The sequence below is a fragment of the Astatotilapia calliptera genome, chromosome 12, assembly GCF_964374335.1.
Source record: "Astatotilapia calliptera chromosome 12, fAstCal68.1, whole genome shotgun sequence".
NCBI classification, from domain to species: Eukaryota; Metazoa; Chordata; class Actinopteri; order Cichliformes; family Cichlidae; genus Astatotilapia; species Astatotilapia calliptera.
Genome location: NC_137433.1, coordinates 32,349,870 through 32,370,062, shown reverse-complemented (window position 1 = coordinate 32,370,062; position 20,193 = coordinate 32,349,870). Strand labels below are relative to the sequence as shown.

The following is a 20,193-nucleotide window of genomic DNA, read 5'->3' as shown; positions in this document are numbered from 1 at the left end:
TGACCAAGCTTGGCATTATCCAGTGTAGTAGCTCCTTTTTGTGCATTTATGTTGCAGTGCTACACGTAACCTTCAATGCCAAGTCAATAAATGAGTAAAAAAATTACTTTAAGTTGATATGAAACAGGACAAGTTCTGTAATTGTAAATCTGTTCTATTCACGAGCAGCAGGCACAGAAATCCATCAAAAGTTGTACACATGCTTAATCAACACGGTTGATCCTGAGATTCTGTGCAATGGTGACATGCAATGTTCATTTCCAATCTGTGACTTTCCCACAGCATGTCAAGGATGAAAAGACAGAGAACATGTTTCGGTATCCTCAGCTGAGAATCTTTTCCATCTGTGAGTTGCGGATGGGCAGATGGAGGCAGTTGTGTTAACATTCTTCTCTATTCTAGCAGTAAATCTGACTTCAGGCTGTTGTCACATGAAAGATGGTATGACTTTTTTTGGGGGGGGGGGGTGCTCATCGTGAGAGTGTACATTTCAGTATGGTCAGCAGCTCTGTGAAGCTCTACACAGGGATTCTTTAAGCCTAATGCCAATATCAGCAGGCTAACATCTGCTAATTAGCATTAATTAGGCGGATATTTGGTTATGAACCAAAAAACTAAAGTACTGAATTAATTTTGTTTTTAATTTGAATGGCTTTGCCAAATGAATGATCCAAATGGCTATTAAAACTCCACATGCATGCACCATATATGTCAACACCAAATGCCACTGGGTTTCATTCAATGCACAAAAATAAAGTAATGCAAATAGAATAAAATAAAAGTATTTAATCTTCATCGTGACTAAAGTAGCATAATGTCTGAAAATACTGATGCAACAGAATCATCAAGGTTCATCCTCTTTGGACCATGAATTTAACTCGTTCATGGTTTAATTTGTTACAATTCATTCAAGTCCAAAGCAAAGTGGCGGCGTGACTGGCACTTTGCCACTTGTATGACAAATAAGGAAACCATCACCACAATGATTAAATTGTTTGCTCTGCTCTACAAAAGACATCTTTTTAGAGTGCTCTGCAAAGGTCACATCAACATTATTGCTGTCAGTGTCAGTAAAAAGCTTTATCACACTGCTATCTCCATAAAAAAGTATTGGAAACCAGGCTTATGTTTTATAGCTCTGAAAATGTAGCATAAAACTTCTCTATGCATAACACATATGTACAGCTGTAAGTAGAACATCATGTCAAAAGAGCAGAAACCTAAACAAAGCCACTTCATCTTCTGGTTCCAATTACCCATCACATGACCTATCCATCCATCCTCATATACAACCATTCATCCTCCTTCATTGCCTTGTGGCCCAGTTTTGGCTATATCCCCTTTTCTCCCTTCCAAAAGACGAGACATATGCAGCGCGTGATTAACTCCTTAACACAGAGTTTCCACTGTTTTTCCTTCATGAAAGAAGCGCTTGTCCCCTCCTGAAGGAGCCAAACTGACAGTCCCCTGGTTCCCTCAGGGTCTTTGAAGAGCCGCTATGACCGAATGACTGTGAGAACATCCGCAGTACTGTGTAGCCTAACAGCTGAGACTTAAAAGAATGGATAAAATAAAAGTGGATCTGTTAAGGAGAATACAATACATGATGTATTACAAAATTTATACTTCTTTACCATGTTGTTTTTCTAGTGGACTGTACACTGGAATCAGGCAATAGAAAAAGAAGCCAATAGGAGGTCATGATCCCATTAAAATGTCCAGGAGATGCAAAACGGTATACAATGATTGTCACAGGAAACTGATTCAATGAGGACTGTTTTTAAAGCTCTCTATAGCTACATGTATTGCTTTTTTATTCCAAAGAAGTAAATGAGGAAAAACCAACCAAATAACCATACACAAATGAAAAACAAATCAAAACTGCTATGAAAGAACCACAAAAGACAAAATACACCTTACAGTCAGTAATGTTTTCTGCAGCTTTTCAGGCCCCTTTCTACAAAAATGTTCTGTAAGCCAAAGAAAAAAGCACAGACCAGTCAGATAAAAATGGTCATTTCCTAATTACACAACATTATGGTCAAAAGTATATGGAATTGCTTCAGGAGTGGTATTATAGTACGACTGTACAACCCTTTTTGTATGAGTTCGTTTTTTGCAGGCAATAATAACAAATGGAAGGAGCACAAAGGTTACAAGGTTCTTCTGCAGCTATCAATGCCATATAATTACACTCTGCGTCATGCAGTTAAGTTTCACATAAACATAACATCAACAGAGAACAATTACAAAGCCAATGTAAACTTGACCGGAGGAAAGCACTGATACTCCAAGTTTGCTTCAGAGCCCAAACTAAGCAACAAAAGAAAACAAAGAATGCAACATAAAAGTAAATTCAATGATGTCAAGGAAAACATATAGGCACTGAAAAGGTCATATAAGCACAGCTTACAAAGATAATAAAATTTACACAGTGTATACAATGTTGAAAAAACAAATCACCAGAGAAATATGTTGTACCTTGATAAAAACACAAAACAGCAATATTTGGTTCACGAAATTAGCTGAGGGTGCGATGTGGACTTTTCAGACGGAAACACACTATGGCACGTTGGTATAACTTTCTGCTTATTTTAATTCATTATCCATTATTTATAGCTCATATTGTGACAGTTATTTTCACGTGTGTATCTTGAAGAAAAATTGAATTTTTCAAGATGGAGTATTTCACTGCAATACCATTTTTTTGTGTATGTATTTTAGGATCAGCAGTTAAAATAGAGACTGGCAATAACATTAGGCAAAAATAGCTTTTTTCACTTAAACCGATCCACAGTTGAGGCAAATTATAAGACCCGAGTACCATCTAGTCTTACAGTCTACACCTTTTTATTTTAACATGGTTCTGATAGCTTAAGATAATCTGATCCTTTAAGGTAGAAAAGATCTTAGTCAAGATTTAGTTCCAGAAAGTACCCAGGTGGCATAACACAACGTAATTTGAAATGAAAATACCTTTGACGCAATATCAACCTCACTTTTTGACTAAACTGAAAGTACACAGAGACACATGGCAGACTTCTTCTGTAGTCTGATCTGCAAAGAATGCCACTAGTGGTGAATATTTCAACAAAACTATATTTTACTTCTGATTAATAGGAGGATACCATATAATGGTATGCTTTTTTTAAATAAAGCATACAAAACTTCATCACACAGAAAGTAAGTGAATTCAAAGTGAATAATAAGCATGAAATAAAATGAGGTGTGCTTTGGGGTTTCATTTTTGGTTTAGTGGTTTAGCTGATTGAATAAAACATACAGTAAGAGCACATTATGTTGGCTTGGGTTAAGCAGAAGTATGGAAAAGCCATGTATATGAAATAGTTGGACAAAGGAGAGCAAAAGGCTGAAAATCCCTAAATACTTTATTTCTGTATGGAAAAAGAAGCAGTAATAATGCTCAAAGCGGAATTAAATCTGTCTCATAAGTACGGATAATTTCGTTAGATGATTCTAAATGTAGTATTTCATGTGTACCTGTGTGTCAAAATTTCAAATTTAGATGTGAAGAATAACATCATTAAAAGCTTGGAGAGTAAGATTTTTAAGATTTAAGATAGACTTTCTTTTGCTAGAGATGCTGTTCTGCAGCAAATACAGCATAAATTAAAGTGTTTCTTTTAAGAATCAACATCAAATAGACCCTTATCTAAAATACAGAAAAGAGATGAGGATTATATCCTAAACTAATTCAGGTCAGATCTGTATTCCTGTGTGCTGGTACATCTAATTGGGGGGGAGTGGCTTGGTATACTCCGAGGACCAGTTTTTGGTTATTTTTAGTACCTTTAGTACCTGTGGAGAGCATATATAGAATAGCTATTTTTCTGACACCTGGATGGCAAATTAGTTTTCTAACCTCAACAGCAATTCATATTCAATTCGTGAATATATCTGCAGGCAAATATGAGGCGGTCAAACAGTAAAATAGGCCGGAGACATTATATCAATTTAATCCAATCGTGCTAAGTCTGTGGCTGCAAGGTCACGTATGAAAAATGTGTTTTTGCCTAATTTGGTACCCCAGTCATGAAATTATGCAAATTAAATTTTGGATAACCTGAAGTCCTAACACCAAGTTTTGTGTCACGCTATAGGTGTGTCCAGGTTCAGTGGCCATGTTCTTGGAAGGTTGTAAAACCTTATTTTTGGTTATGTTATGACTTCACTTCCTGTTTGAAAATTCTGATTGACTGCAATAAACAGGCACAGAAAAAATCTCACAACTTTTGGTGTATAGTTATCTCTACGCACTTTGCTGAAGGTAGGAAAAACTGAAAAAATATTAATAAAGCGCAGTTTTTCAAAAGGGGGTCTCAAGTCTATGGAACTTTTTTGGTTTTTAATAAATCAAATGAAAACTTATTGCCCTTAAATTAAAAAAAATGCATGTAATAACTCATTTACTACTAAGTTTTTTAGTGTCAATTTTAAAGCCTTTTAAAAAAAAAATACCACATGACAGATAATGATGACACCATGCTCTGAAGACAAGCCAATCCCAAAACTTCAACTATACCTTTTTAAGAGAAAAAAATGGGGATGTACTTTAAAGGTTAAATCTTGCAGTTTGACCAGCTGGTGGTCCTAGAGTGTTTATTCACTGAGATGAAACTTTGAATAGGGACAATTCTCTGCCCCTTTGTACAGAATTTAATTTTTCAAAACTTTTTATGATACAGTGTACGGGTTGGCATACAAGCCAGTGGTAGAACTGAAAGAAAAAAAAATCTAATGGATGTCTAAGCATATAAGCAAAGTATAGTGGTGGACATACTGCAGAGTAAAAGAAATGAATGAACTTTGGATTATGCTTTTGCACCACTGTTCTCACAGTTGTGTCCAGTTTAGGCACAGGTTGTGGTGTGAGGTTGATATATAGTTGTTACTTTAAAAAAAGGACTCCTGAAACGAATACAATGATGTATATAGGTTATTATAATACACCTTACCAATATGACTCAACTGTTCCTCTTGATCTAAAGCACTTCTTATTCTTGACTGGTCCTGGATTCGCCCTAAACTCTAACAGTAAAATTACAATTCCTTGACCGAAAAACTATGTTGTGGTTAAACTTCCAACAAATTTTAGTCTTTTGCAAATCCATCATAAACTTTGTGCAATTTGTAGTTCAAAACACTTATTTCACAACCTGTGGTGGCATAATAGCTGTCTTTTGCTGTGGTGTTTTACTTTCAGATGTATCCAAAGTACCTTCCTTTCCTTTCTTCCTGGGTGGTTTTTTTATGGGAGTCTTCTTTGGTGTAGGATCCAGTGGGTCCCCTGTCCTGGAGCCGTTCAAGTCCTGCTTTTCCGGGCTCTTGGCTTCAGGGGTCCCAAGGTTGGTTTTTACAGGTGCCACCATTTTCTGTAGGCTACTTGAGGTGGGCAGCTGGGGTTTGGTGGAGCCTTGCTCAATCTGGCTCAATCCAGTGGAGCCGGTTCTTTTGGCTTTCTGTGGAGGTGTGGGCTTCTCCCGATTTGCCCTTGGTGTGGAGAGACCATTGGTCTTTGTCAGCCCTGTTCCCTCATTCCTGTTGATGCTTTGGGTTTTTTCCTTGAGCTGAGCGGCAAGCAGCGTAGCAGCCTCTGAGTTCATATGAGGATGGATGACCTTTGGGCTCTTGGGTGGCTCCTTAGGGGTCTGCTTTGAACTATCAACACTTTTCTTTTCAGGCGAGGAGCAGTGAAAATTACTTATCTTCTTGAGGGCACTCTGAACAACACCATTGATGTGCTCCATGTGACTGGGACTGCCGTGCTCATCCCCAGACTTTTTTCCTCGCAGAGGTTTGTGTTTTTTAGGGGAGCCACTGGCATCTGCCTCCTGCCCCTCCTGTATCTTCTGTCGGTCATGATGCTTTTCCTTTATTCTTTGCCACTCTTCACTCTTAGATGAGCCATCACTTGAACTTCTCTTTTTCTCCTTTGACACTGCAAGTGCCTTAATTCCCCCCTGCTGCTCAGGCTGGGGAGACCCTGTGGTATTCCCGTGTATCCATGACACCTTGGGTTTAGTGGATGGGTCTGGTGGCCGGGGTTTGGGCTTGCCAGGTGAAGGCGGTGGCTTTCCATTGCGCTTGGCTTCTAATATAGGAGTGCCATCTCTATCCTTGCCACTGTTCTCATCCTCCTTCGACTGCTTGGAGAGGCGGGCGACCAAGGCATACTGTGGCTCACTACCTTCTGTTTTGGTTACACTTGTGTCTTTCAGGGAGGTGTATTCACCAGCGTCATCTTCATCAGGGACAGATTCTGGCTTCTCTGCTGCAGGGCTGGGGCTCCGCTTGTCATTCATGGAGTCTGTGGATCATTGGCAGGTCAAGAGATGCTACTCAAAAATGGTGTTTGTTTATTTCAATCCTGATTATACGTGCTGTTGCAGCATTACATTACTTGATATGATCACTATGTTTACTGCATGTTTGCTGTTGTTCAATTATACTGAAAATAACTGGGTCAATAACTGGGTCAATTCGGCAACTTGATGATCTTACTCAAAATCCATTTTTGTAAAGAGACCCACATCAAAGAGAAACAGACTAAAACTGGCTAAAGCATCATTTGCAATTTCATAGTTCAAGATTAGAAACTGACGGAATGGGCGTTTTCCACCAAACTTTAAGGATTTAGTCACTGTTTGGATGTGTGCAATATGCTGACTTGACCATTCCATTTCCTGTTTATGCTCTTCTTGTTCTCAAAGGAGAATCTAAATTTAAATGGCATAAATGCCAACTATTATGTAGCTATTAGAGAAGTGAGTGAGTCACTGGATAGTCACATTGGGGAATATGATTATCTCGCATGTGTGTCCATACAAGATAGCTGAACTGTTTTTTTTTTGTTTTTTTTTTACATGATTACTCACCTTCATGCGGAACACAGTAAACTGGCCCCTCATCTCCGCTCTCAAAAGAAGAGAAGGACCCCTGGGATGACCAGGAGGAGGGGGAGTGCTGTTCAGCCACAGAGGGGGGCTCAATGAAGCTGCAGTTGAAGGTGTTCTCTGGGTCATGGTGGGCTACTGAGAACAAAAAACAAATGCAAAAGTCAAAAGGTCAGTCAGAGGTTTTTTTTTACTGTGTTACAGGACAAACAGTCTGCTCTTACTCAGTCTCACAGCAAAGTTGTAGAAAGCATTGGTTTAACTAACTCTGTAGAAAAATAGGTTTTACATGTGAGCTAACAAAGGCTCTGACACTATGAGTTTCTAAAAGCAAATGGTGATAGTTTCATACCCATTCATAATTTATTAGCTGGAGCTGAATTCCCACAGCTGACGATATTCAGATTTTCTTTAGAGTTTGCTTGGAAAATCTTAACCAACAAACAACGCTCTTTATAATATACAGTATACTAATAAAGAGCTGAATGGTGAGATAAAACATTGCAATGTTATGTGGTTGCTTACTGTCTCTGCTGGGCTTTTCTAGTATTTTGTGGGTTCAGCAAAATGAACCACAAATGGGTTCTTCATCGTCATCTTCCACTGAGTCCTCTCCCTAACAATAAGTAGGTCAAGTCATGTTTCCCTCTCACAATCTCCCTTTCACTCTCTCATTCTTCTGTCCTCAGACACTACAGCATTCTGCTAACCCTTCAGTCTCAGGACAGCTGCGCTTTCTGAAGGGTACTTAAGCTTAATCTTCCCATCTGGTGTGAACCGGACTAAACCATACTGGGTGTTAACTTGCATGACCGGCCACATCAGATGCTCCTGTTTATATTCCTGATGACACATGGGTCCATGCGTTTGTTTAGACCTTAGATAAACCATCTATGGAAGGAATCCCCTAACTACCAGGACACTGGCCAAGACTGGCCTAAAACGATTTGCTAGTTTAAGAGATCTACAGCTAGATTTTTGCAGCCTGACTTGCAAAATGTATCTCTCTATATTCTTGCTGCATTTGTATTAGTGTTTGATATGGATGCACTTTTAAAATGTTACAAAAGAAGAAAATCCAGCAGATTATCTGCTTAGACGCTGTTTTTATATTCTCCCATTATAGCAAACAAGTCTGGTTTATCTGTCACCCTAAACCAGTCTGAAGTTTATTCTCTTGCCTCCCATGTGAATCAATGTGGCTCACACCATGTGACTTTCTGTTGAGCCTTTTGTGCTTTGAACTTTTTCTCCAAAAACAACATGATTGAGTCATGTTTTCCCCTTTAGTTTGCTGGATTTTATCTGAATTTCTACTTTCTAATTTAATTTTACGTTGCCCCTTTCAATCTGTTTTGAAAGTCAAGGTTTTCCCTTAGATATATGACTCACTTGGTTATTTTTACATTGATCTAAAATGGTTCCTTAAAAGGTTTCCTTCTTTCATCAAAACAAGAAGTCTAACTCCCTGAACAAAATATTTGATTTTGGGGTTCTATTGTCTTGTTTTATGCACTGAGGGGTGAATGTCAAAACAGTTGCAACATGTCTGTCTCAACTACTTGTATATATAAAGAGGTCACAAGATAGTATTTTTAAACACAGAGGGCTTACATTTCCAGTATCATTTTAAGATATCCCCATAACAATCTGCTATCTCTATGTTTTATATTAATTAATTTATAAAAATAAATCTGAAGCCAGAATGGAACTTCAATGTAAGATCGAAAACTATTTATGCTTAAGTAAATATTTGAATTATACAGGAAAAAAGCTATTGTATATGTCTTTTCCACCACTTATGCAGGGTCCTCATAGTGTAGCAACAGGCAGACAGGCACAGACTGAAGGACAAAGGAATGTAGAACGGCAAAGATTTCAGTCATGTTAGTCAGCGATCTAACACATGGGCATTTTGCAAGTGATGTATGCAGCGATGAACAACTGCTGTCCTTAAAAATTGCTTGGTCCAGACTGTGAGTCTAGTAAGGAAGATCGCTATGCTGACTAGACGCCACTGTGATCCCTCTCTGCATGAAGGCCAACACACAACAGGGTATTATTGACCCATCTCCACAACAGAACTCCACCACCACAGCTGCTCAGTAGGGTGGTGGAAGTCTGGAGGATACAACAAGAAAGTTGATAGATCAAACACCTGGTCCATCTCTAGAAAACTGTGCACTGAATAATAATATGGTTCACCAGTAATAACAGTAAATAAAAATATACTTCAGCCTAAAACAGCATGGACATATGTTGCAACGTTGCATGTAAATTCTCATATACAAAGCCAGCGTACAGCCTACAGCCATTTGGACACTTCTGTTTTAAAAGAATGAATATATACAGCAGTATAACAGTAACTGGGTCATTCTAGTAAAAGCCAAAGTGTGACTTTGAGAAAATATTCTGACTTTTTGATTAGACAACTCCACACTACACTGTGAGTATTGCAGCAAACACATTTGCAATACCAGCCAAACTTTGCCCGGATAAATAAAGAAGAAAAAAAGCAGCTGGTCTTAGCATCCGTCCATGAGGAAGCGTTTGGATATAGAGGAGGCAAGGAATGCCAGACAGACACGAATGTGCAGGGTGTGGAGTAAATATGCTTAGAAAGGAATGTTAAAATGCAAGCAAACAGCATTAGTTTCACCAAGAGGGAAATAGGTGACAGTGTGTTTATATAGGTTTTTTTTTTATTGAGTCTAACTTTGCTAGGACTAAATGCTGTCCTTTAATTCATCCCTGACTTCTAAAATGTAGTTCCCATGCTGATAAATATTGCATTTTTCAATTTCAGGAAAATAAAGACAAATTGATTTTAAAAAAGTCTTATATTTAAAAAAAAAAAGCAGGCATATGGAGGCATAATGTAAAAGATTTTCATTTAGGGTACTGTGGTTCAACTTCCATGTGTTTCCAGATGTTTATTTAGCTTAATTTTCATTGATTGTTTATTATTGTTTATAAACATACCATTTCAAAACATTGACCACATTAGATATTTCTTCACCATGTTCTGCTTTATCAGACCATTACATTTGACTGATAGGACAGCAAGAACTCAAATGGCAAATATAGGCTGACTATAAACATTTTTAAATACTACAAACAAACTGAAAATTGAATTTAGTTTCATGGGAACTTAATTTTTAGGTGAGAGCCAACACCCCCCAGCCCCCATCTCCCCTACCCCTGTTTTATTATCATTTGGTCTTACCACATCTGTTGCCACTGACCCTGATGTGGATAAATCACACTTCTGACACTAGCTGGGGTAAATTTGACCACTTCCTGTTTCCAGCCCTATGGCCCCCCTCTGGAATGTGTGTGTGTTTGTGTGTTCTGTGTGCAGGACTGTGTGGCTTCAGTCGGAGCTGGAGTTTCTAAATGTTGGCAAACCATGCTTCTGTGAGTAGCACAAATGCAAGCAGGGTAGCAAAGATTTATGCAGGACAAACGAAGGAGAAGATGAAGGTTGGTATGAGGGTCTGCCTTCAAGTCTGACTGCAACATTTTTCACATTTACTGTCTAAAACTGTTGAAACTTTAGTTTTTCAAGGCCTAAAAATAGATTTTTCTTTACTTGCATTCTTAAGAAATCCTTTTACCTACATGATTTGCACTTACTCACAAATAAGCATTAATGTCCCATAGGATGACACAGGCAACACAGTCCATGTGTTGTATTTTCAAATGAGGCATAATGTGGACAGATTGTAGCTTAAATAATCAGTTGGAAAAATGAGAAAGCACATGCTGCTCAGACTTGGAAAAGAAACCAGGTCATTATGATTTAACCCCTTATGCACTACACTGACTTCAAAAACACATTTTAAAGCATCTGTCTTTTTCAGAAAACACAAATCAAAGTAAGGTTGGGAACATCTGTGTCACTGACCAGCCATATATGCTTTTAGTCTGCAAAATGTTACAAAATACAGAGAGATGATTGGATTGACAGATTAACTTATCATTTTAGAATCAGAAAATGTCAGGATAAGTCAGTGTCTTGAAAATATTGGAAATTCCATTTAACAGCGCAGCAAATATCGCTTCTGCTGTCTGATATGATGCACAAATGAATGTATTTATTGCATAGGTAATGGGAAATGATTTGATAACAAACCTTAGTGTTTTAAAATTTAAACAACTCCAAATCCAAAGCAAATAGCCATAATACGTTGACTAGTCTGACATCTGTAGAAAAGCAAAACAAAAAACGAAAAAAAAAACCCAAAGCCTGGGGTCACAAACACATCTGTCACACACCACGAGACCTCCACATGGAGCAGCAGAACTACAGCGTCCACCCAAACAGTGCAGCCTTTGATAGCTCGTCACTCACCACCATGTGGGGCCCCCAACAACCACTGGCTTTCTTTTTAATAACACAGCCTCCTCCTCAGCACAAGAAAAAAAATTCTTGTGAAGAAGATGATGGAAAAGAGTAAAGAAAATAGGGAGAAAAAAGCCCAAGTTTAGGGTCGTAATAATATGAACACATGGCATTTGGCAGTGCCAAGAATAATAATGGGCTCTAAAACCAGTGCATTCTTTTCAAATGAAACCTCATACTCGCCTGGCAGCCACCATACACTTTTCAACCCTATTCATCTTCTAGGCAGCAGCCTAAGGTAGCACTAAAAGAAAATGCTTACACTGATTGACAGACATTAGCGTCATTGTCTACATGACGTTAAAATTAAAAACATTTGAAAGCACTGATAGCCACTAAAACACAGCTTTTATACCATCTACGTATACTGCTTACACAGAATATCATTACATTCACTGGCTTTTACTGAATCTAATAAAAATATACATTTTAGCAGACTGTGCAAGAATCAAAGACAACGATTACAGAGAATACAGAAGCTTCTGGTAGCACTGTGGTGGTATATGAGAAATAGTTTTCGGGCTCACCGACTACTTTGGGCAGTTTCTGTCTCCTCAGTGGAATACGGGGAAGTTTAGTGCTGATTCTGCTGAATCGTCCACACAAGATCCGTTTGGCTTTTTTGCTGTTGAAAAGGGATGACGCCATGGAAATCCAAATGAATCATTCAAACTAGGCATTTTAAACCTGGCCCTCTGCCTCTTTTGAGGGCTCAGGGACTGCTCATATTGCTATTCACAATATAATGTCAATATATAAAAGCTCTTGAAATACAATTTATGTGCATTTATTAATTTAACAACCTGTGAGAAAATGTACAAAGAAAATATTTTTCTCTGTTTTTATAACCAGGGCAGGCCTCCTAATAGAAACTCAAGCCCCTAATGTGGACCGCTGAGGTGAAGGCACCTATCTGTCACTCACTTGTGGTTGTCTTTGTGCCGACAGAGGCAGCAGCAGCACAGCAGTGAGAGGAGGACAATCAGTAAAAAGGAGACCAAGGTCCCAGCTGCAATCACACCCATCCGCTGGTTGGGCTCTGAAAGACAAAATGCAGGGAATGGTGGGTGTGCCACAATGTGTTGGTGAAGTCTGAATACCAGTTTCAACAAATAGCTCTCTCAGTCATAGCTAAAACAAAAAAGCGTGGCATGTAGGACATTATTACGAATTAATATGAAATCGCATTGAAGATACCATAATATAGTGTTTAACTCGTGTATTTGTTAATCTGGCAGATTTGACAATAACTGTAGATTATAGCGCTCCCCCCTTTAAAACCAATTGGGCTTTTGTTGTTGATTTTCTGCAATTAGCTTCCTCCTCTCACACCCTCTTTGTTATAGATCCTTCATCATAACTCAAAGATTTATTAGCATTCCTCCCACTTGAAGTTTGATACACCCCAAAGACTATCAGTGGTGTATTGTACAGTTATGGGCACCATTTAGTATTGGGAAAGAGAGACAAGCACCAGAAGAGAAGTAACACATAGGAGTAAAAAAGCAATGAGCCTCGGGTTTTACGCTGTCACATACGTCTCTGGTTGTTGGGTGGTCTGTCCTTGACATGTTGTCACCCTCAATTTGGAATGGAGTTGAGGTAAAAGTAGCAAAGGGTTAGTTTATCGCTGACCAACTTGCCACCACCCATCATGTTCACTAGCCAAAATTCATGCAGTCTTTGTGTGTGATATTCTCCACGTCTGCCTCCAATAATCTCTTTCCAAACAGTATTTTTTCTCTATTCTCTGTATCCATTCCAGTTTCTCATTTTTCTTTCCTTTCCTCTATCCCTTTCTTTTTTTTCTTCCTTCCTTTCTCTCTTCTGCGGCTGGACAGGAACAGAGCCAACAAACACAGCCATAAAAAGGACACCGGTCTAGGTCTGGAAACACAATCAAGGCCCTTTGGTGTCCCACTACACACACTGACCTAAATAGATGTATTTGTTGCTACTCAGCATATACAGCCAACTATTAGAAATTTAATATGCAGGCAGTATTGCTGGCATGTAATTTACAAATAAACAGTTCAGAGCATTTGAATTCTTTTGGTGTGTACAGTATAAAGTAAGAAATATCTGTTCAAGTTAGGAGAATAAAAAAGACCCACTAGTTTCTGACATACTCGCTAACCGCAACACATCAGTTAGCTCATAAAAAACTAAAAGTAAAAATAAAGATTTTCTTACGGAGATAGCAGGCACCAGACACAGGATCACAGTTCTTGTCATGGCAAGAGCATGTCTGGTTACAGTTGATTCCATACTGGCCAGTTGGACAGGTCATATTGCAGCTTGACAACAGAGAAGAGACAGAAAACATCTGCTTAATGTTGTGTCTGAGTAACCAGTATGTTACATGGAACAAAAGAAGAAAGAAGGGGATAACTGGGATTAGCTCCATATCCCAATCGTTTCTGCTGTGTTTGAGAGAATTTTGCTTTCTTTGTTCCTAAATTTTATTTTATTCGTTTAAACACATGCATCAAAACACAAAGTCAACCTTTTAAGTCCCCAGATATATAAATGTGCTACAAACATCATATCACCACGTTCAACCCTTTGCCACTGCATACTGTACAGCTGTCAAGGGTATAAACAAGGCTGTTTTTATCTTTGAGGTGTCGTTTAACTTACTATGTGCCATAAAACCCGGGGTCACAGAGGCACTCTCCGGTAACAACATGACAGATGCCATTAAAACAATGACTGCAGTTGTTTTCACAGTTCTCGCCATATGTGCCATTGGGGCAGCGCACGTCACACCTATCACACACAGAAAGGATGTCTTGATTACACATAATGTCATTTTAAAGCTTAGAAGTATGAGTCATGGTCATTACCACAGTGCCAGAAATAGTCTCGTAATAGCTAGTAGTTAAATATTTAAAAGGAATACTAAACAACAAAACAGCATGCTCTTTTCTTTACACATTTGCATGTGCGCACGTGCGTGTGTGTGCATTTTTTTTTTACCTGTCCCCAATCCAGCCAGGGTTACAGTGCGAACACTTGCCATAGATGGGCTCACAGTGGTGACCATCTTTACACGTAGGACACACTTCCTGGCAGTTTTCACCAAAAAAGCCCTTGGCGCAGACCTGATCACACCGAGTCCCATTCCATCCTCTCTCACATGTAATACAGCTTCCTCCTGTCACTTTACAGGGCTGCTGGCCTTTGCAGTGCCCACACCTGGTGGCAGCCAATGAAACACAGTTTTTTTTGTCTCCTCTTATCTAAATGTAATGAGACAGCTCAGTGATCAAAATCTTCATGAAACCAGCTGTATTAGTTTGCTTTAGATTCTTGCTCTAATCATTTGAAGGCGATAAACACTGAACCGTAGCAGTACTTGAAGCAATTGTACTGCACGTTTCTTGTGTTGTGACAATGATTGTGGGACAATGTGAATACCATTACCTCCTGAATACCAATTTCCATTGAATCTCGCTTGGGCATTGTTCCATTAAATTAGACATGTTTAGATTTTTAAATGATCATTTAAAAAAAAAAAAAAAAAAAAAAAGACATGTTTAGATTTAAGATTTTAGATATTAAATCCTCTAAAACCCACAGACCTGCAATATCACATGGACCAGGCATGGAAACTCAACATTATGCATCTGAAAAGCTCAGAATTTCCTGTTTAAATAATGGTACACTGCTTTCTGCCTACTTTAAAAAAATAATAATAATCCCACCTGATCCTGCAGTTTTGACCATAAAATCCAGCAGGACATGGCTCCCTGCAGAACTTCCCACGGTACCCAGGCAGACAGGTACATGAACCATCAGCCTGGTTACACTTGCCATAGAGGCACTGGCAGTTTCGCTCACAGCGGGGACCCCAAAGCCTCTCCCTGCACTGGCAGCGTCCCGAGAACTGGTCGCATGGTGAATTGTTACAGTTACACTGGAGTGCACAGTTCCTCCCAGTCCAGCCAGGGTTGCACAAGCATCGCCCTGTCATCACATCACAGATTGAATTGATGCTGCAGTAGCAGTTGTTGTTGCACTGAGGACCCCAGAAGCCAGGATAGCATGTGCATTTTCCTGTTTCTTGGTCACACTTGCCCTTCTGGCAAAGACAAACATTCTCGCATTTAGGTCCCCAGCGATTGTGGTTGCAGGTGCACTCGCCGGTCAAATCATCGCACTGGCCATTGGGGTAACAGTGACATTCTCCCTTGCAGTCTGGTCCCCAGTACTCTGCAGGGCATTCTGTTAAAAGACAATGCAATCAGGAGAAGTTCTTACAGAGTCTAAGACTACAAATACTAGTAAAACTGGAAGGTTGTACTTAAGCGCAGTAGTGCTTTGAGCTACAAACACTGACATTGGAACTTTGTGTAAAAGCATGTTATGATAACTAATTTGAGAGAAATATAAGAACTAGCTGATGCATAAAGAATGCCATTTATTATACATGTATTTGGTCATTTGGTCATCATCCAAAATCTTGAAGGTACATGAATTCTGAATACCTGTTTTTTTGGACTAGCCTTTGCCAACTTTTTAAGATATTTGTTGTGTCAATAAGCAATATGTTGAAAAACTGACTGTCGAGAGTACTATACTGGAACATTTATATTTAACATGTAAAATGTATTTGCTTAATACCAGGAATGACACAAAATGAAAAATAAAGTGAGAAAAAAATTCTTACTGGTGTTACAGCTAGCTCCAAAGTATCCATGACGACAGCGGCATTCATTTGGCCTGACACACACCTCATTGTCCTTGCAGGTGAAGTTTCCTTCACAGAGGGCTGAGGTGAAAAGTATAGGCCATATTATTCTATTGGTGTGCACAATGAGCCATATGACATACTGCCAAATGTTAGCTCTAAGTGTGGTACATACGTGTCAGACATTCAGTTCCTAGCTGCCCCCATCCACTGCAGCACACTGGTGTTGATGATCTGGGGGTAAAAGGTACAGAATGAAAGGGGGGAAAGATGAAGCACTTGATTAAAATAAAGCAAAACAAATATATTTCAAGTGACAACATTCACACGAAGTTCCTGCTTCTTTGGCTTTGTGCTTCTTACTGATGCAGCTGTTGCCAAATTCTGCAAATGCAAGCAGAATGTGCTAAGCATATGCATTACACATATGCTTAGCACATTGTTGTATAATTACCTCAATATGGTTCATTCCAATTTCTACAAGACACATACACTCAAAAGCTACTAGCTCCTGAAGCTCTACAGGCTTTTCTGCCTCCCCCAGCCTGTGATGGAGTGTGAATATTCAGAGGCAAAGTTTTGCAGACAAGTATTGGGCCTAACAGGAAAGAACGGCTGCATGTCCTCTTCCTCCCATGCCGGTGACCTCTGTGGGGCCCCTGCAACACGTCAGCTTGCCCTAAATTGTTTGAAGATGGCAGTTTGTGTTCAGTTGATGGGAAGGGAGTAGCAAAATTCTATTATCCTGCCAAAACCGGCACGTGTTCAAGATCATTGGTCAAACCTTTGAATTACTTGACTTGTATGGAAGGAAATTTTCCAAAGAATCTCTTTTTTTCTTTTTCATACAGTTTTGTTTAGATTTTTTTTTGTTTGTTTGTTTTGTGTTTTGTTTTTTGTTTTTTTCCAAGTGTGCCACACCAAATTTGGACAAACTGTAATCAACCCTTTATAATCGACCCTTTGTTAACCATTAACATTAATCCAATCCATGCCAGAATGCAGAAGGAGAAATTACCTTCACTGTTTAATGGAATTAATTTGGTCTTTACATGCTGTGTGCTTTTCATTACCACAGAAAGAATGCACGGACTACTTTCACAGACGACCTCAATTGCTGCTTTTTCACTGATTTGAAAAGAAGATTTTAGTGCTGAAAACACCACAAAGCCAGCAACTTTTTGCATTCTCAAAACACTGTTAGGAACACTTGAAGCTAGAAAACAATGACTATTGAGGGCACCGGCAAATGATTTTAGGATGTATTGCCATTAAAGCCAGATTCAGCAGTTGATTTTCCACTATGAGGAGACATATTGGAATGCTGACTAGTTGTGATAAATAATGAACTACTTCCCTCTGTTCATATGATTCAGGGCTATAAAAATAGAACAATAAATGGATAGTGGGGGAAAAAAAGACAATCTAATGGTGAGTTCAGTGTCATGAATGGTGAAAAGTGCAAAGAGGGGCACAATATCAACCTTGTAGAGCAATAGAGGTCATGTACAGCATGCTGAAAACTTCATAGAGCATAACAATACTCTAGAACAGAATTTCCTTTCTGGCAAATGACAACGTTTTGCCCAGTGAGGCAAGATGACAGCACAGCTTTAGCTTTTGAAGAGCAGCTGCTGATGACTTTCTATCTGAGTGCACAGGAAAATACAGTGTGTGGCTTTTCAGATAAGCTATTTCCCCCCTCTCTCGCTCTCTTTTTTCAAATAAGCTATTTTTGGTCCGATAACATTTTCAACATAAAAAAAGTAAGTGATAACTTTTAAGCTCATCCATCCTAAAGTAATCAGCTACAAGTATATGGTTACTTATCACACATTGTTTAGAACATACTGGAAAATGATCCCTGGATTACATTTGCTGTTTCTGGCCTACCACAATTTACAAAATTCAAAACATCAGTTCGAGCTTGGATACTACAGTCAGCAATTATGGGCTTGGATGTTTTTCTTTTACACAAGTTACTGAAAGGCTCAGGAGATCACCAAGAAATGCCTTTAGGATCACTTACTTTTGCTTTTATGACAGGATTTTAACCTAAATCCTATCAGTTTTGCGTTTCATTAACTCCTCCAAAATCTGGTTCTTAAAAGTGCATTATCAACCACACTATTAAATAGTGCCACGAGTGCTGTAAGGGTCTGTAAGAGCGCCCTCTTCAGAGCAACAAAAACATTTCGGTTCCAGATGTAGCACACACATCTGTATAGCTATGCTTTTCTTCAGTGGACTCCTCCTCTTGCTATCTTGCTATGGCTACACTGAACAGGGAGCGCGTTATATGTAAGGGAGAGGGGGTGGTGGGTCGACGTGACATAATGCATAAAAAACAAAGTGTTTCTAAGATCTCCTGACCTAAAATACGTATCTTTTAAATACTAAAGACGGCGGATGGCTTCACAAAATATTCGGCGACTTTGGAGGACCACTATTTACGCACAAGGCCACCAATGGAAACGTCAAATTTATAAAGTTACGCATTTTTCCACAAAACAAGAAATAAAAAACACTTTGAATAACTACTTATTTCCCAACTCTAGCGGAACCTTTTTGAAGGAAGTTCCCATCCCCCCGAAAATGGAGAATAAGAAGCAAAAAAAATGTTATCTTATTGCAAATCTTATTGTACAAGCTGATTTGCAGTAACAACAAATCGAATAGCTCCCATTTTCCCCCTGCATGCTTACCCGGGTACTTTGCACACATTCCTGCCTTTGGGGTTGAGTTCTTGGCTGAAACCGGAGCAGAAGAAAAGACAAACCAACGCAAGAAAAGTAAAAGAGTTCTTTACTTCCATTGTACAAGCAGCATCATCCTTCTAGACGCCGTATTTACGCCGCATTACCCTCATCCAAAAGTTACGACGGCTGGGTTTCAGTGTTCTTTGCACACTCCAGTTTCTTTAATGCACATAAAACGAATGCGCATCCCTTTTAAATAGGCTAATAAATCCTTAAGGTGTTTTAAAAAGTCTCGCCACCACCTACGCCATCGAGAAACTTTCCAAAACTGACCAGCGACGGCAGCTCCAACCGCAAAGGAGAAAAAGTCATAAAGCCAAAGTTGCAATCGCAGTAGTCTTAGTGAACGTCTTTTCTCCTGTTGTGTTACTTATTCCTTGAAAGAGGTCATAAGCCACATGCCTCCAGATTCAAAATGAATCAAATATTTTTTTCTCTTGCCAAAATGTGTCCTCGGAGCTTCTGGGAATGTGTAGACTGTTGATAATCTTTACAAAAAAATAAAATTAAAATAAAGCAGAGTGTCACTATGTCGCTTTTGTTCCTCTCGAATGAGACGCGCTTAATCCTTAACTTTGGTCCTCTCTTGCGCTCTCAGGAGTGGCAGAAGGGAAATTCCTGATTTGTTACTCTATCTTTGGCTCAGTGCGCCATGCGTGAGCCACCAAATTTACATAAGCCTGTGCGCAACAGGGTCTGATTGAAGGAAAAGGGTTAAAAAGAAATAAAGAAAAAATGTATTGTGCTCCGTTCTTAGATTTTAACAAACAGTAGAGGTAATTACCTATATTGATGACATTTAGTGGAAATATTATATTTATTAACAAAAGTTATGTACATAGATCATCTTAGACGTTGACTTATCAGATTTATAAGTATAATTTATAGAAGACTACGCATTTCAACCAAACCGTATTTTAAAGTAGTTGGGGTTTTTTTGGGGTTTTTTTTTTTATTATTGTGTGAGCCTTTGTGTGGCGGCTTCAGGGGGCAGCAGTGTATTACCCACAACTGAGACAATAGCTCCCCCATCTGTCAACATGAACGTAGTGATGCTGATAGACAGTACCCTGCATTAAATCCTCTAAGTGCGTCGCACGTAAGTTGAACATATCACTTTTGTATGAGTGATTTTGTATCCATGAATTCATTTTAACAAACTGCAGCACTATACGCATTTCACATTCTTGTCTATATAGCAGTGTCTTCTGTGAACCTAATTTTGACTAAGTTGTGTCCTACACATTTACAACATATTGCTTCATCGAAAAATGGAAAACAACTGCTGAAAGGATGGAAACGCCCAAATGGATACTAATTTACAGGTGATAAAACAAAGTTTTATCCAAGAAAACTTGAGTAAAGGTCTGACATGATCATGATCGTGCAATGCGCCCATTTCATAATAAAGCATAATTTTTT

The 20,193-nt window shown here is 38.9% G+C and overlaps 1 protein-coding gene across 1 annotated transcript; it reads right to left on the bottom strand.

Annotated features, from left to right (window-relative positions):
• Window positions 1–1,777: 1,777 nt before the first annotated feature.
• On the bottom strand, window positions 1,778–19,440 carry scarf2 (scavenger receptor class F, member 2). The gene is made up of 11 exons (XM_026187697.2): window positions 18,718–19,440; window positions 16,188–16,246; window positions 15,992–16,093; window positions 15,027–15,546; window positions 14,299–14,517; window positions 13,960–14,088; window positions 13,513–13,616; window positions 12,244–12,358; window positions 11,847–11,944; window positions 6,897–7,052; window positions 1,778–6,328 (listed from the first exon to the last, which is right to left on the bottom strand). Exons 1-11 carry the CDS (start codon window positions 18,825–18,827, stop codon window positions 5,166–5,168), a joined length of 2,775 nt encoding a protein of 924 aa, XP_026043482.2. The 5' UTR covers window positions 18,828–19,440; the 3' UTR covers window positions 1,778–5,165.
• Between the last annotated feature and the right edge of the window lie 753 nt (window positions 19,441–20,193).

Coding starts and splice junctions, on each gene's coding strand:
- scarf2 (XM_026187697.2), bottom strand. CDS start 18,827: ATGGAAGTAAAGAACTCTTTTACTTTTCTTGCGTTGGTTTGTCTTTTC. Junction 16,247..18,717: donor AATGTGTGCAAAGTACCCGG/GTAAGCATGCAG, acceptor TTTTACCCCCAG/ATCATCAACACCAGTGTGCT. Junction 12,359..13,512: donor GTCTGGTGCCTGCTATCTCC/GTAAGAAAATCT, acceptor TTTGTCTTTCAG/AGCCCAACCAGCGGATGGGT.